The sequence below is a fragment of the Dermacentor andersoni genome, chromosome 9, assembly GCF_023375885.2.
Source record: "Dermacentor andersoni chromosome 9, qqDerAnde1_hic_scaffold, whole genome shotgun sequence".
Classification (NCBI taxonomy): Eukaryota; Metazoa; Arthropoda; class Arachnida; order Ixodida; family Ixodidae; genus Dermacentor; species Dermacentor andersoni.
Window position 1 is genome coordinate 9,071,528 of NC_092822.1, and position 18,187 is coordinate 9,089,714.

The following is an 18,187-nucleotide window of genomic DNA, read 5'->3' on the forward strand; positions in this document are numbered from 1 at the left end:
TACCAGTAAAACAAACTGGCATGCACTGAAAATGATACCTCCACAATGATAAGCTATGAGGGCCAGACAGGTAGCACATGGCACAATCTGTTGTGCTTAATGCGTTAAGAGCTGTCAAAGCTATCAAAAAGTCTGACAACTCACATCCAAGGTGTCCTGGTCATCCAGAAGCTTGATGGGGTTCTGTTGTCCATTGTCTTCAACGTAACCAGCCTGAGCTGCTGAAACAGGCACTGCACCATCAGGGAGTGCTGGGTAGCGCAGCTGGAGGCATGCCACTTCAGTTGCCTGCCCTCGTAGGCAAGGCTGCTTGACCTTCTCTTGAAGCAGTGTGGCTTCATAGAAGGCTTCTGGCAGAAGCACAATGTAGTCCTGTCCAAAACAAAGGTTTTCCCATTGTTTTATGTGATGGTAGTGTGCATGATATATTGAAACACCATTATGTGCGCCTTATCACAAAAACCTAACAGCTAGCCATTCACTGTCGACAATGAGCAGCTCCCTCTCTCTCTCTCTCTCTCTCTTGTCGGCAATGGACACTCGCCTCTCTCTCTCTCTTCATTTTTTTTTTTGCAATATGGTGCAGATGCTTGTTGTCTGCAATTGACATTTCATTTCCTCACCTAAAATGACTTCATCAGACCTGTGTATGTACACAACCATGTAGTAGTGAAACACGAAGCAGGAAAACAAACTGGGAGGCACAGTTCTCTTTTCAAATTTGCTAGTGTGTGTAACCCTGATGCCATTCATAGGAAGGCATTCAGTCATGGTGCCACAGTGCATTTAGCACCCAAAATAATGAAAAAAAATTTTGAGCAATAAAAGCAAGAACTATTTCGCTTTGTTTCTTCTCATTCACATTTCACTGTCGCATGATAGCACAGCACTGTGTTTTCACACTGTTTGTGACTCTATGTAGCTCTTCACTGCAATGTGCCCCTAAACTTAGCAAAACTAAGGTAATGTGAGCCAGTTAAAAAGACAAAAAAAATTTTTACAAATACGCAAGAAATTATGAAAATAAGTTCATTCGGCTCATATTTTTCATGTCTCAACATGTACCAAGATGTTTGAGGCCAAGTTCTGTTGTACAAAACAAAAGTGACTCATTTATGGAGAATGCACATTCTGTTTCCATTTCTCTTATGAACAGTACAATCAGCATTAAAGGCTCGCAAATTCTTATTTGCAGTTATCCAAGAGTACTTGAATATCTTCAGAAAGCTTGCGTAGACTCGAGGGATACTCTGTAAACACGTCACCAATGAGCACTGAACACTGAAAAGGTAGGTGACAGATATGGGGGCACACCCAATACATCTTGGAAGATGAGAGTACTGTACTGCGGCAGAAGCATTCTTCCAGACATGCCTGCACAATTCGCGCTGTAAAACCACATATGTCAGTATAATTCAACTGAAGTGAACTGAATTGAATTGATTTTTCATGAACGCTTGAGAGGTGGCATAGATTAAAGGCAATAGCACCTGACGGACATCTCTGTACCTGCATACAACAGTGAAGCATGTGCAACCTTCCTACTTTGAAAACTTTTTCTGGTACACACTTCTCTTCTCAAGACTAAAGTAAGGAACAAGAGACAAACAGTTACATAGCTAGGTGCACAATCTTGCATAATATAGTACCGAACAATGCACCAGAACAGCTCCTGATCAGAGAGAGAGAGAGAGGTATTTATTATGATATAAAAGCTGAGGGGTCAGCCTGAATCAATGTTCTGACCTGCTACTCCGCGTTGGGGGAAGGGGAAAGGGTGTGGAAAGAATAGAGAAGACTTTGATTATGAGGATGAAGATGGTGGTGAGAATCTTGCACGCTCCAAGGCTCTTCAAAGTCTCTTGTCCAGTCCGCTCTCATACAAAAATTTGTTGAGAGCCTTCAGACTACCAGGCTGATGACGAGGATCAGGCGAAGGTCCCTATAGAAAATTGACAATTGATTGGCAAATTTTGACAAGATGTCTGTCAGTGATTTTCTCTGTACATCAAATCTTGGACAGATGCACAAGAGGTGTTCTATCGTCTCAGGAATACCGCATTCCTCACAATTCGGGCTGTGTGCCCGGCCGATGAGATGCAGGCAGGACCGCGTGAAGGCCACACCTAATCGTAATCTGTGTAGCAAGCTTGCATTGCACCTTTTCATGTTTGGTGGTATTTGTATTTTCATCGCTGGGTCAAGTTCGTGAAGGCGGCGATGACGATGACCTATCGAGGCCCAATATACTGCGGTATTATAGCACACAAGTCTGTACACTAGGGCATTAGTGTCTGGTCGTGAAAATGGGATGGACACTGGCGTGGCATTAAGATGGGCCATCTTTGCCTCCACATCAGCGAGCTCATTTCCATGTAAGCCATAGTGTCCCGGAATTCACTGAAACCTTATGCAATGGCCAGCTCTTAGGGCGACATCGTGTGATTCGATCACTTGAAGTGCTGGCTTGGAATTGCAAAATATAGTCAGAGTCTGATGCGGTTCCACCAATATATAACGAATTGCCCCCCAAATGGCAACAATCTCTGTGGCCATTGAGGTAGTTTGGTGGTCGAGATGGAAGCACTTACTGATCTTCATATTTGGTATTACGAATGCTGCGGTTGAAGTGTTTGTTGACACTCACCCGTAAGTAAATACTATATGTATAGAAGCGGCATATTCTTCCGATATATAGGTTAAAGTAAATTGTTTAAGTTCACATGAAGGTATACATCATTTTTTCCTGACTCCGGGAATGGATAGATTAACCACAGGTCTTGACAAAGTCCACACTGGTATGGCCGCTGCTTTTGCCGTAGTAAAGCCTAAGGGAAGGATGCTCTCGTGACGCGAAAGAGATTCTGAGAAAGCGCTGTCTGGAGGTAGAATGCGAATGGTCGATAGAGGGCGACGTTCATGGCAGGTCAATAGTCAAAGACATACCCCTAAAGGTTCGAATGAGAGATAAGCGTCTATAGGAGGTACACGTGCTTCTGCACTCACACCCTTTGTTGAACTGCAGCGTGGCAGACAAAGACAGATTCTCAGTGCCTGAGCTTGTAAGCGCGGAGGGGCGAATGCTTGTAATAACCGGTGAACTGTATTGTAGGTAGCCTACGAAAAGTGATTCATATAGTTAAAGCAATGACCTCTCTGACGGGCCCCACTTCATGCCTGCTATATATTTAAGCATGCGTATGGAGCTGCTTAATTTGGACTGGAGCATCGACACTTGCTTAGACCAGGACAAGGTTCGGTCAATCATCACTCCTAGAAATCTGTGGTGCGTTACGTACAATATAGCTGCGCCTTGTGGGTAAATGCAAGAGCCACACACTTCGCAGATGCCAATTGTAGACTTCACTGCTGTAAATACTTCGAGGTGACCGAAACTGCATGTTGTAGTGTGTCACGGTGCGGCATTATTCAATTCAGCAAAGCACCAATCAACAGGCACCAAAGGGTCGTAGTAATAAAAACCGACGAGCAAGGCGGTTATTGTCGGCCACTCGGGCAAGCGGCCAAAAAGGTTCGAAAGCAGGTTTAGAGATTATTGGCGCAACCGTGATGCCACAACAGCTTTTTGTAGGAATCTCTGTGTTGTCAGCGTGATCGTGACACCCCGATGGCTTTTTGTAGGAACCCCTGTCTGTTCTCTGCACCACGCGTGCATTGAGAAGCTTAATAAGAAGGCGGGGGTGCGAATACTCCGAAATATGTGGTGTGTCTGAGCAAGCCTGTGCCCACGAAGTGCTGACAGTGTATGTGGTGTCTCTGTGCAATCCTGTGTCCACGAATTGCTGCCAGTGTATGTGTGCCGACGGCGCCGTATGGCCAGCTGCCGTAGTTTCTCCCATGTTTATGAACGGACAATGGAGGCCCGGCACGCACTCAAGGGTGTGCGTATGTGGTGCAATACGAGTGCGCGAGCTCTATCAGCAGGGGGAAGTACCTGTTCCCTCGTCCCTAATTAAAAGGGGCGCGGCCAAGACCTTGAGAGAAGCCAGTATACAATTGGGTGAACTTGATTGGATCGTCGCCAATATCTGCCATCCTCCAACCCAGGCCACTAGAGAAAAGAGAAGTTATTAAGTACAGGTTTTAGACCGAGCTAGGCAATCTAGAAGCTGAGCCTACAATCTGCTGAGAAGCATCAAGGAGCTAGTGCCGTTCAGTAACGCCTGAGCCGCCTAGCCGCGTCTAAAAGCGCTAAAATACAACTGGTTTTCGATTTCTCTGGCACAGTGCCCGAGCTCCACGATGCATTGAAGAGGGAGAGGAGAACAGTGCATGTGTCTTCCCCCAGGGAACACAGTGCAGCGTATGTGATGCCATCTGGTCCAGCCGCTGATGATCTTCGAGATGAAGCCAGTGCAGCATCTAGTTCTTGCATTGCGAACATGATGTCAAGACGGTCGTATGTGAATGGTAGGGCTTGTCAGTCAATTGTTGAATGTGGACCAGAAGCTACAGCCACAATCATTTTGCAGGAGTCGTCTGCAACCTCCGCCTCGCTTCTACATTGTACCACTGCTAGAGCCCGGGAGGATCAAGGATCCTTCGGGCTCTGGCAGTGGGGGGGAAATCGTAAGCTGCGCATTACCTGCCATATTTTACAGAGTGGTTTGCGAGGATCAAGGGAAGTACAAAATCCTCTCCAGCGCTTGGTGCGCAGTTTGTCAAGGTGCCGACGGACATGTCGTTGAGCTCAGCGACAGATAGTACGGTCTGAGGTAGATTTCGTTCTTCGGTATTTTCTCTCGGCGCGGCGATGCACAGCTCGTAGTTTTTCATATTCAATGTCGATGGAGCTTCTAGGTACCGATATATGTATGAATTTTGTCGTGTCATGAAGAGCTGCGGTAATAACACATTCTAGATCAGGCAGCAAAGATTGGTCTGAGCAAGAATTGTCCACCAATGCTTGATAATCTTGCCGGTTAGTACAACGAATACGAGGTGGAGTAGCTTGAAGGAACCACTGTAGTTGTACATATGTAGGTATGTGGTCGCTACCATGCGTCTCCAGATCTGTGCACCAGGTTTTTGAGGGTAAAAGGCTTCTGGACACAAATGCAAGATCTAAGGAGCTGCTATATGTCATGCCTCGGGAGAAATGTAGGGGAATTGTCATTAATGGTTGCAACCCTAGTTATGCATGAAGTTTGCCAATTCTTCACCCCATCCATTCATCGTAACACTGCCCCATAATGGGTGGTAGGCGTTAATGTCTCCGATGATTATATGTGGTCCAGGGCACACTTGGATGACAGAACTTGGGTGTAGGCGATAAAATATTTTTTTCGGCGGCATGTAGCCTCCAATGATCGAAAACATGCGCTGCTTAAGTCTCACTGTCACACAGATGTGTTCATTAGAAGCATGTTCCATTACCATATGTCAGGCGTACACCATGTCCCGACGTATGCACAACGAAACTTTGCTTCTGTAAATGTCTTTCCATGACCAAAGTTGCAAATATCCTGATAATCGGAAGGGAGATGGAATGTTGGGCTCGCAAACAACCACAAAAGGGAACTGATCGTTGAATATGTGCTTTCTAGTCTACGCACGCCATCAGCACTGGCTGCGTTACAAATTATGGATGCCCTAGAGCCGCTTTTATTTATTTTTGAACCTCAAGGGTCCCTGGCGAGACATTACATGAGGGGTGGGCGCAAGAACGGCGGTTAACAATGAATGTTACATGAGAATCATGACGATGACATGGCTTCCTCGATGGCAGTCTTGAAATGGGCTGGATCAGGGATTAGTGCTAAGTCGCAGGGTAGGTCATTCCAGTCACAAGCTGTGTGGACAAAAAATGATATCTAAATGTAGTTGTTCGGGAGCGATGCAGGATGACGCTGTTTGGATGGCCTGTGTGGGGTGTTTGACGTACTGGTGGGATGAGCTTGCTGTCACGGGGTGAACAATGGAAAAACCTGGGATAAAGGCAGAGACGTGAAATTTGGCGACGGGAAGCGAGAGAATGAAGTTTTAGTTGCAACTTCAAGGCGGATATGCTAGAGTATCGCGAGTAGTTTGAAAGAATAAAGCGAGTGGCACGATTCTGAACAGATTCAAGGGCTGAGATAAGGTTAGACTGATGGGGGTCAAATATTGCGCAAGCGTATTCAAGTTTAGGTCGCACAAATGTTTTATAAGCTAGTAATTTTAAGGAAGAAGGTGTCATGCGCAGGTTACGACGGAGATACCCAAATGCTCGATTTGATGAATTTATTATGTGGTTAATGTGGCAAGACCATGATAAGTCACTAGCAAGGTTAATGCCAAGATACTTAAAAGAGTTAGTGGAAATAATGGCAGTATCGTTAATTTTATAAGTAGGCGGAGTATAATTTCGGCGGCGGTGAAAAGAAATTTGTACGGTCTTTGTAGTATTTAGGGACATTAGCCACTTAGTGCACCACTGCTGTATGTTAATCAGGTCATTTTGGAGGATGTAAGCATCCTCGGCGTTAGTTATGGGTCGGTAGAGTACGCAATCATCAGCGAAAAGGCGGATACTAGATGTTACTGTGGAAGGCAAGTCATTAATGTATATTAGAAAGAGCAAGGAGCCAAGAACTGTGCCTTGAGGTACTCCTGAAAGAACATGTGAGTAGGATGATGAGTAGGCTTCACGGTAGTATCTCAATATGGCACTATCAGCAAGGACTTTTTATTTTGAAGAGTGCATGCGTAAATCTGTTGTTATGCAGTGAAACGAGTGTAGTCTGCATGGGCGCATTTCAGATTTTCAACAGCTCCTGATCAAGTTACTGAGTTCATATATGTTGGAAACTTGGGAACAACTGCTCTAAAGCACATGGTTTCTAAACGCTTCAAAACCATCATTGTTTCTTTCCAGCCATACAGCCATAAACAAATTATGCTACAAGCTCTCAATGACAAGTATGTCAACAAGAAAGTGCTTAACAGTGGTAGAATCAAGAATTTCACTGGAGCCAACATTTCAACAAGAACAAAGGGACGAGGACAAGTCCCCTTGTCAAAATGTTGGTTCCAGTGACATTCCTTGTTCTACCAGTATTCATCACTTCAAGCCTCCATCCTGCCATGAACTTCTCTCTTGTTTTGTAACAAGATAGGGAGGCAGAAGCAAAAAGCATAAGAGCAAGAAGCTTGCCCAACTTGCTCATAACCAGTGCTCAGGCATGTCAATGTAGCTCAAATATGAAGGAAGCAGAAGAGACGAGGCAATGGCTTAGTAACAAAGATGAACATGCTTCATGAAAAGGAACATGCGTAGCAACGAGTAATTTACAGATATGTCAACATACCATGAACACCGGCTTCTGTACTTTGATGGACAGGGTCCAGCGTCCAGGGTTGAGTACAAACGGCAGTGCAGTTACACCATCAGGGCCGACGACAGCCTGGAAGCGCGGCTCTTTGCTGGGTGGCAGGATGAGAATCTCACTCTGCTTGGTCTCTGCAGATGCCACAGAAACAAGAGAGGACAAGTAAGTTTGTGTGGAAATCATCAACAACAATTCATACAATCATGGTGCCAATGACAAGAAGTAGTGAGCTAGAAGTAGCCTTAACAGGATCCAACAACCATGGTTGATGATATCATTGTCTGGTGTCTGTATGTCCAAACTACTTGCTTAATTTGCTCAGAGTTTCTTTCAGCTTGGGGAGTTGAGGTTTTTCCAAGTACAGGCAGGGAGCTACGCTCAAATTCTCTGGATACTTACTGAAGGTTTCTGTTCACAAAAACTGAATTAAGGGCATTCAAATGTCGCTGCAGTCCAATTGATTTTTTTTTAATCCTATAAGGAACGTGCTCCAGAAACTGTACCGCAAAACTGTCATTGACAAATTACACACAACTGTGCACACTGCACTTACCTCCATAAAAGTCAGGAGTGAAGGTGATATTGGAGTACATATTGTCACCATTGAGGCTGACATAACGTGCAATGACCTGGTACAGTCCTGGCTTCTGGATGTGTAGATCAAGCAGGATCTCTTTCTGAAAAGAGAAGCAATGCAGCTGACAACAGGCACCCGATAATAATATCTGCAAGCATTGTGCTGCAGTGTGTTTCAGCTCTGCAGAAGGCATGTGTTAAGCCCAGCTGTGAATTCCATTTGTTAATTTGGAGAAGTTTTTTTCCTTTCTTGTCTTCTAGAAAGGCAAGATTGTTTGATTGACTAGATGAGAAATGAGGCATTTTACTGACAGAGTCAAATTAGATTTTGCCATACTACTGTGTGACTACAATCAAACAAATCTACATTTTGATTTGTGGAACATAAAAATTTCCTCCAAATCAGCTAGTCGTAATTGCCACAAGACAGCTTGTTCTTTTATCGTGCTAAGAAAAAATTAAGAGTGTCTTTTATTTCACCTGCCTGTGCTCCAGGTGAAAATTATGCACACTAATTTCAATATATTATTGTCAATAATCTCTCAAGAAGATACTTCCAAAAAGAAAGACAGTCGTAACTTGCTTCACAATAGGTAACAAGAGGCACTTGTGAAACAATCTTTGGATGCATTTAGAAGATATTCAACTTGGGTGAAGCTAGAATCATTTGTCATGCACATGGCAAAGAACAGAAATGGCTTTTGGCATGTGACGCACAGAATTTCCATTCTTTGCCACGTATAGTTTATCCTGTGACCCGTGTGTCATAAGCCAGCTGGTGCACTCATTACACCTTATTGTACTTTTTAACACCATGTCTACTGACATAGTACAATGAAAACTTCAAGTCACCTGGATATTACCTCACCTGGATGTTAGAGAAGATGGCATAGCCTCGCCATGAGAATCCTGGGAAGAGCGCTTCGTCAAAGTCGAAGCGGGCATTGACCCCGCTTGGCGTGTGACCATCTTCAACCTCATACTTGTGCTGGTGCAATGTGGGGAAGTAGTGTGCCTGCAAAGGCTCTGAGCAACGACGCCCGGTAATCCGTGGACGACAAGGACACTGTCCGTTCCGCTGATCACACTTGCTGCCTACTGATCCACCCACATCACAGCCACAGTCTGAAAAGCATGCATGCGAAGAGTGAGGCCACTGCTCAACTAACTGCCAGTGCCAGGCTACTCATCAAAGTGTTTTCAACAGTGCCACAGCCAGTTTGCTTAGCTGAGTCAAAACCCGATTCTCACATAAAAAAGGCACAATGATAACAAGCAAGAAGCCGTACTATTCATCAGTACACTATCTGTAACATGCGACTATTATTCAAACTGTGCCATGGATTGTTACCAAAGCACCCCATATATCAGGCTCAAACACTCTATTCGCAAAACCTAGTTTGGTACCAAAATAATGAACTCTGCCATTCTACTCTCAATGATTTAGCGCCCATTGCATTGTTTTCTTTATCTGTCGGTGGAACATACCAGCACAATTTGATTAATTTACTTCATGCAAAATTTTGTTGCACCACTGTCTGTTGTGTATTGCATGTAGACACCATTGCAGCTGTGTCCAGCAGAACCAAGAATGGGATTGGAAACCCCGATTATATAATGCCACCCTAGTTCACTTGCTGGCCATAGGAGTGGGAATAAAAGCAGCAGCAGGTTTTTTCTGTGTTGCAATAAGGCATTATTGCGATGCTGTGAATGCATTTCTCAATCCATGCTATTTAACACTGTCCACTGCATAAAATAAAACATTAAATTAAACTCACAGCCTAAAGAAAATGCTCATGCATATATAAGCAAGCGTGCTTATTTTTTCCTCTGACCATGATGACACACATTTATATGCTGTGACCTTAGGCATGCACACAGGAGGGGCAGGGGGAGGGTAACTGCCCTCCTCTGGGCTGGTGAGAAAGTGTGCAAATGAACTACTAGCAAAATTCGTGAAGTAAGCTGCCCTACAAAATTTTTTTTTTCCAACCAACACACTGGTTACTTGACTACCTTTCCACTACAGGTGTGGTGCACCTGGCAGAAAGCGCCGAGAGAGTGAAGCTACGATCAACTTCAATGCGCCTTATTGTATCTCCTTTTTTTTTTTTTCTTAATTCTGGGGAAGGCGCTTGTGCCACTGCACCAGCAGATGGTCTGTGGTGGTTGTGGATTTAGCGGGTTTGTTTGACAACAGCCGTAGCGTCAAGACAAGATGATGATGCTCACGCTTTATCATTGCCTTTGACCACATGCGACAGGACCTGAACTGAACCCTTCACTACTATCATTTATGTAGCAGACGTCCCTCCACCTACTGCTTATTACTTTTGCACTTGACAATAAACATTATTTGTGTGTATGCCACTTATTTTGCCGTGTTTGCCCAAACCTCTATAATTGCAATTTATTTTCACTACAGGTTGTGGATGCATTGTACGGCAACTGAGTGCGACTAAAACCGAGCTTGCTTTTCGCTTTAGCCACAGGCACAGCATACCCCATAAGTTATGCATGCGCTGTTTGTGTAAAATATCATTATATGTGGCAGAATTTTACTTCAGATCACTCCACATCAAAACATACTACTGTGCTCGCACTATTACAGACAAGTATGTTATTCATGAATGCAATCCTTGCACATAAATAGTAACACATGGAGCAACCCTCAAGGTCTCCTGCAAAAGGCAGCTGTAATGTTTCCTTAAAAGTAATGATGGTACAAGACAATACAAATTGTTAACCTACCTTGGCATCCTAGCAGGTTGTCCTCCTGCAGCATAAAAGTGCCATCCAGGCAAGTTGTGCACTGTCGCTGTCCTACATTGGGCTTGCACAGGCACTGACCACTCTGTCCATCACATACTCCAAGGCCACCAACAGTGCCAGGAATGTGACACTCGCATTCTGCAACAAAACATCAGTGTTCTCAACAGCCCTTCTGGCCTCCACTCTTTGGAAGCTATTGTTGATTGCTCGTATAAAAGACACAGGATTTCAAAGAGACACGTTTATTGAGATTATGCCGCCATAAGCGTCTTGCCTCGGGGCTGTGAGACCTAGTCTGCTTGATGAGGGGCCCGGGAGCGGGTCGTTGAGAAGGGATTGTGCCACAGTATGGTGGCGCCATCTAGCGGTTGCTCATGTAACATCCTCCTGTGGTTGAAATTTGGTGTTATAGACAATGAAGTCAATGAACCTCTTAGGCAGAGTGGCGACCCGCCTTGGACGCACTGGAGTTGATGCTGGGTCTGCCTGCTGTTGCAACTTGTGCATTCTCGTAACCGGTGTGGTCACCTTAGTTGCTTGCTCCATGCAATCTCCGGCCTCGGGTGGTTCGGGTGTTTCAGGCTGTTGACTGTGGCTGTTGATTGTGGACTAGTGGGTACATTACCACAAAGGCACAGTTGAAGAACTTCCCAAATGTGCACTCTGTTGCGTCTTAGAGTGCTGTCGCCTACTTGCACCTTGTATGATCGAATACCACACTGTTCCATCAGGGTACCTCTTGACCATGTTCCATCAGCATGGGCAGAGACTGTGACATTTTGTCATTTTCTCAACGAGTGTATATCTTTTGCATGCTTGTCATGGTGGAGCGTCATGGCGCATTTCTTGCAATCCCAGAGAGGCTTTGCATTTATAACCTTTGGTTCCAGCAATGCGGCTGTCGTGAGAAAAAATGTTCGCATTCTTCTACCCATGAGGAGTTGCACAGGACTGGCATTGATATGTTGCTGGGGTGTGTTGCGGTGGTTGAGAAATGCAAGTTGCACGTCACTGCCACTCTCCTCAACCTTCTTGAGAAGCATTTTGACAGTCTTCACTGCTGATTCAGCCATGCCATTTGGTCTTGGGTATCCTGCACTTGATGTCGAGTGTTCAAAGTTCCACTCTGTGGCAAAGTTACTGAAAGCTTCCCAGGGGAACTGAGGGCCATTGTCCGTGACAAGAACTGCTGGCACACTGTGTCTTGCAAAATGTGCCTTCTACTTGCGGATAACACAAGCAGCTGTCAAGAAGTTCATCTGGTCAACATCCCAGAAGTTGCAAGAAGTTGCTATAATAGTCCCATTGGTGTCTGGAATGCAGTTAGGAGACTAGATTCTTTATCCAGGATGCACTGCCAGTATCCATCGCGTAGGTCGAACTTTGAGAAGATCTTGGCCTTTGCAACCTCTGGCAAAATGTCATCCAGGCCAGGTAGCGGGTGTCGTTTGTGTTCCAGAGCATTGTTCAGGGCTTGTGGATCAATGCAGATCCTGATTTCGCCATTTTTCTGTGTGGCGATGACCATTCGGCTGACCCATGGAGTAGAGTCATTGACACGCTCGATTATTCCACGTTGCTCCATGTGCCTGAGTGTTTTTTCAAGTTGTGGCTTGATGCTGACAGGGATGTGGAAGTTTGTGACTGCTTTTGGACAAACTGACGGTTTGGTTACAAGATGTACTTTCCCAGGCAGCGAGCCTAAGGATTGTTCAAGTACAGCTGGGGACTTGCGGAAGATGCAATTCGTCATGCCTTTTGTTTGTTCCTCACAGACACTGGCAACGAGATTATAGTCCACCATAATCAGTCCCATGGCCTCAGCTGTCTGACGTCCTACAAGTGGTGTGAGGTCATCTCACACAACGATGAACTCTGCAGCATGCATGTGTCCATCTGGAGCAATCACACCCAAGTTTGTCTTGCCTATCGGTATCACCTTTGCACCATTCCACATGCACAGACTTGTAGATGTCGGCTTTATCTGGTGTGATGTGACGCTCTTCTGAGAGATGACGTTAACTGCAGCTCTACTGTCAACCTGAAACTTTTTCTCTTCCATTTACATCTAATATCATGAACAATGGGTTTGCTGTGCCATTTAGAACCATAAGTATAGCATCAGAATCATCATCTTGAGGTTTCAAGCTGGTGACAATCTTACTGTTCCTGCACACACTTGCAAAGTGGTTGAGCTTTTTGCAGTTGTTACATGTTTAGCAGAATGCGTTGTTGGGCAAGTTGGTTCATTGTATTTGGAAAGATTGGTTGCGCTTTGTAGACGGTCAGAGGTAAGAAGACAGGACAATTGTATTTGGAAAGATTGGTTGCGCTTTGTAGACGGTCACAAGTAAGAAGACAGGACCTGTCCTGTCTTCTTACTTGTGACCGTCTACAAAACGCAACCAATCTTTCCTGTTACATGTTTGCTTCCATGCCAGACATGCGTTCCTCGAGATTTTGTGACTTCCTCCACAATAATTGCATGTTCGCACTGTTCTCCTCACTGCTGGGTGCTTCCCTTTGTTGACCTCTGTGGCTGCCTCTGCAGGCTTGTTTGAACATACGCCATTGTTCTGCGGCATTGCTGCCGGCTTCGAATTTCAGTGGTGGCGGTAGCCTGTCCATGCTGCTTGGTTGCTTCGCTCACTGGTCGCATCAGCAGTTTCAGTCATCCACTTCTGACACCATGTTGATTGCGCATAAGGAAGACGCAGACTTTCAAAGAGACACGTTTATTGAGGTTATGCCGCCATAAGCATCTTGCTTCGGGGGCCGCAAGGGCTAGTCTGCTTGACGAGAGGCCCGGGAGCGGGTCATTGAGAAGGGATTGCACCACGGTGTGGTGGCGCCATCTAGAGGTTGCTCACGTAACAGCTATAGCAGTCAACTATCTATCACATGATACTTTCAAGATGGGGAAGAGCTTTGAGAATACCCAGTGCCTTATTGCAGCACTGTGTAACGCTTTGACAAATACAGCAAAGCACACAGTGTTAACAAATTAAATTCTCCCACTCAAGCTTTTGTTTACCAGATCAGAATTCATATTCCTTCCCAAAATTATTAAAGGACCAGCAATATATTTTTGCTTCCCGCTGTTATTTCTCTCCAACCAATTCTGTGTCATGACACTGTTAAGTAAAAGTAAATATTGAAGTATTGCAGTGACTTTTATTTCAAGACAGCATTGATATCTGTCAGTTGCTCCAATTAATAGAACACACCATCAAACAGACCAGTCTATAATCTGAACATAGTATCATACTTAAGTATTTCAACCACATCAACTGCAGCAAAGCACTCATTTCCTTGTGGGCCTAATTCACCCAGACTGTTTTCTACAGGCAACCTGAATGGAGATCAATTAACTCAATTTGTTCTATCATGCTGTTAAGAACGGCCAGCTGAAGTGCAAGTTTTGCCAGCCAGTTGCGACAGCGGCGGCAACTTTTCTTGGAACGCCACCGTTACGCTCTAGCCTCGTCGCCGTTGTGACTGAATGCGATCAGCGGACCAACTATTGTTGCTGAGCCCGCCACCGCCGCCCTGGTCTGCCGTGAGCGGGGAAGTGCTTGTGGGAACGTAGTTCGAGGCTCCTTCCCACGCGCCGTCCAAGACGGAAGAGAATGGGCACCCGGCCATGCTGCGGGGGTCAACTCGGGGAATAAAAGGCACCTTTCCTGACACAAGCCCAGAGTTCTACGAAGTCCGTCTGACGTCGGCTCCAGACCGTGAACCTGTGCGGAAGTGTGTGTGTGTAAGCCGTCCCGCAGAGAGGCGGCTTGTTTACGATGACTGGACGAACGTTTCTCTCACCTTGGGATCGAGGGAGGACCGAGTGTTTATAAACCGCTGTTGTGCAGTGGCTCAGCACTTTCTCAAGCAGTCATGTTAGACTGATGTACTTTCTCTCGCAGTCATGCTAGACTGATGAACTGCATGTAGATACTATAAATAAACCCATATTCCTCCTTCTCGATGAGAAGCAGTCCTTCCCTTCATCAACGTCCTCAGCGTGGATAAGTTGGACGACGGCATGGGCCAGCTACCTTCTAATTCATGCCCGACTCCAATCTTGACAACTGATTACAAGCGATGGGATTGAGCCCCCAATCCTAACAATGCCCAGTCAAAAAAAAAAAAAAAAAAAAAGAGTTGCTCAAGCTAAATGGAAATTTCCAATTAGAACCAATTGGATTAGTATAAGCTCTTGATGAGGGCTAGTTGGTTCATATTTGGAACTGAGGTTGAACAGCACGAATAAAACAAGGACACGAGGAAACAAATACCACAGACAGCGCTTGTCTGTGGTATTTGATTCCTCGTGTCCTTGTTTTATCGTGCTGTTCAACCTCAGTTCTAAAAAAGAAAAATGGATATTTCCAATTGTGTTTTTGGACACCCATTGGAAAAATCCAACAGGTACAATTGGACCAACTGATTTTTCGAACACAATTGGACCCAACTGGTCTCTGAATTCAACTTGTTGGGACCAGCATGAAAAACAAAGAAAAGGAAAAAAGAACATTGAGCCCTTACCTTGACCTGACATCGATACACCTAAAATCCTGTCAAGAAGCATATATACTCATGCATCGACACACTACGGCAATTCTCTTCATTGACATAACCAACATTCACCACTTCACCATATATGAGAGATAGATGTCAGGTGCTATATATAAACAATATTTGGTTTACCAAGTGGTGCCAGTGGTTCATGAGAAATTGATAAAATTCCCAGAGAGATTTTTAACTTGACAGAAAGCTAAATGCTTCTCTCCATTGATCACACCAAAGTACAAAGATCTTTTACTTGAAAACTAACATTATAATTCTGCTATTATTATAAACTATTTTGTTGTTTCATGAGATTATTCATCTACTGGCTTCCATTTAGGTCCAGTTGGGACCAATTGGACTTCTCATGATGGCCAATTGGAATTTGGCCCTCCTATGATGTCCAGTTGGAACCAGTTGGGTCCCATCAAGAAATCCAACTGGACTGAATGTTCTTTTTTTTTTTTTTTTTTTTGACTGGGTAGACAAGTAATGTTCGAACAACTTAGAACTAACCATAATATACACTTGTTCATTTCTACTTCTGCCGTTTCGTGTGGCGTCATCCTGATTTTGAGTTGTACACTTAGTTTTGGGCCCCCATTATCTTTGGCAATCAAATACTCAGCAGTGCAAAATCACTCTCTCGAGTTACTACCCATATGATGTGTTCAACTTTGTACTCTCCATTTGTCTGTCCACAACAACATACAAGCCACAGCACTGTGCCGTGTGCACCCATATGGCCACCAATAGGCAAGAACAAAAAATATGTCCAAACCTTCACAGCCTTGAGGATTAGCGGGCTTGAGGCTCCAAAAGAGTGGGCGGCACTGGTCGCAGATTCGACCCGTGACACGTTCCTTGCATTCGCACAGCTCTCCACTGGTCAGGCTGCCACATCCACCAAATGTAGGCAGAATGCCAGCAGGGTTGCAGTTGCAGCCTGGTTAAAAAATAGCGTTGAAAGATACATGCAAGTAGGTGACGTGTGTAGTGAATTCAGCTAAGCAACACAATGTTGGCAAATTGAACCTGAACAATGAACACGTTCATGATACATCAAACATCACAAAAGGTTCTCTCATGCAAAATACTTTTATTACTGCTCAGTTCTTTCTCAGCATTTCAGGCATGACAAACTTCCACAATTCAACATTGCAGAAAGTGCACTACAAGTTACTCGATGGCATGGCAATTTACACAAAAGGGACACTTATACCGAAGCAACCACAGATATCCATGGGACGTCTACCACAAATCCGAATGTCCATCCATCTAAATATCCCTCACGGACGTCCATAGGACGTACAAGAAATGTCCATGTCCCGTTCAGATGTCCAGGGGACATCCTCTATTGAACGTCCCCTGGCTGTACGTAAATGGGCATGCCTAGGACATAAGTTAAGGCATTGATCAACGTCCTAATATGAAAAATATAGTCGGAAATTCTAAAGGTTCGTAATTCATTTTACATTTGCATGTTTCTGCACTTCATTGAACAGATAATCTGAGTTATTTTTGCACGGCAAAATGGGTAGCTGACGCATCTTTGAAACTTAAGACGACAGTTAAAGCATAACAGATCTCAAAGGCTAGGCTTTTTTGGCTGCATGAACGAGAACAGAAGCAAAAAATACATCATAGACAACATGTAGTGAGTGGTAAGGCTATGCTGCTATTTGAATTCAGCAGAAGCGATTTCAGGAGCCGGAAACACGGCATAGATGTTTTGTTTTCAGACACCACTTATTGCCAAAACCAGTAGTTATTTCGCTGCCTAATTTTATATATAATGAAAATGTTTCAACAAAACCTTTTTATGCATGTTTATGTGTCATAAAGCCTCGGCAACGCATGCTGTTTGACAGTGTCCTGCAGCAATCCAACCCAATCCAATCCAAGGTATAGCCATCGTTCCATCATTTTAATGGTTTTAATGGTGGCTAAGTGCCGGTGCAGTGTTGGTTTGTTTGCAGTCTTGAGCCATTACAGTATCAGAACGAGTTTTGTTTACAGTTGCCAACAAGCTCTAAATTGAAGGGAGAGCCATACATGCGAAAGAAAGTGTCACTGCAAATGAAGGCCATATTTGAGGACTTAGGATCTAGCGCCGGCAGCCAGCAGTCAACGTCTTGAGAAATCGCAAGTCCAGAATGGCGCAGCAGTGCATGTATGCTGCACATATGCGTTAACATATGCTGTCATCCTATCCATGCGAATGTTTATGTGCCTTGCGATATTTGCCGCTGTACAGAGGCTACCTCAGAAGTTAATGCCGCTGATTGTAACACGACGCGACCTTCGACCTCGGGCTCAGAGGCAAAATAATGTAGCCACTCTCTAGCACAGCGGGTATTAAAGATTCTTATAGCATCAACCCTTCCAAGGTCAATGACGTAAATATGCAGCTCCACGAACTAGCCCAGAATGGTCGATGCCGTATATTTACGGCGCCATCTGTACATTTAAAAAGCGTGCCAATTTCCTAACTGTCTTTCCTGGCATGTGCTGCCACTATGTGGGAATACACAGAATTTTTTTTCTCCCGCCTCTCTCTCGGTTTTCATTGCATGGTATGTCTTAGAGCTAGTTTGTTTGCTCCGGTGCATCTATATACTAACACTTGCGCATTGGCACGCGCGCAGGTGGGCAGCGGTTAGTTTGGGTTTTGTTCCATGGGCAGTTTTGGCTTCTTGCAGTTGCAAAACTGATGGCTATCTCGTTACTAATCGCTCAAAGGGCAACCGCCTGTTACTCGCTCATTTATTGCTCACAGGGGTGCACATACAAAGGATGCCGCCATGCATGTGTTTCCTTTTCTTTTTTTGGAGACTCGCGAAACCCAATTCCTTTTGGTTGGCAATAAGATGAAGATTAGCAGAAGCTTGTCACACATTTTGCTTTTTTGACGGCCAAACAACCATACAGTTTTCTTGAGT

At 44.7% G+C, this 18,187-nt stretch overlaps 1 protein-coding gene across 2 annotated transcripts in view; it reads right to left on the reverse strand.

Annotated features, from left to right (window-relative positions):
- The window catches only part of LanA (laminin subunit alpha), a 137,521-nt gene that overhangs the window by 83,949 nt on the left and 35,385 nt on the right, over nucleotides 1-18,187 (reverse strand). For both annotated transcript variants that reach the window (XM_055068499.2, XM_055068498.2), the window contains exons 14-19: nucleotides 16,027-16,191; nucleotides 10,662-10,820; nucleotides 8,776-9,032; nucleotides 7,885-8,008; nucleotides 7,311-7,462; nucleotides 145-372 (exon numbers count right to left, since the gene is read on the reverse strand). In XM_055068499.2, coding sequence (XP_054924474.1) covers nucleotides 145-372; nucleotides 7,311-7,462; nucleotides 7,885-8,008; nucleotides 8,776-9,032; nucleotides 10,662-10,820; nucleotides 16,027-16,191 — 1,085 coding nt within the window. The remainder of the gene's footprint in view (nucleotides 1-144; nucleotides 373-7,310; nucleotides 7,463-7,884; nucleotides 8,009-8,775; nucleotides 9,033-10,661; nucleotides 10,821-16,026; nucleotides 16,192-18,187) is intronic.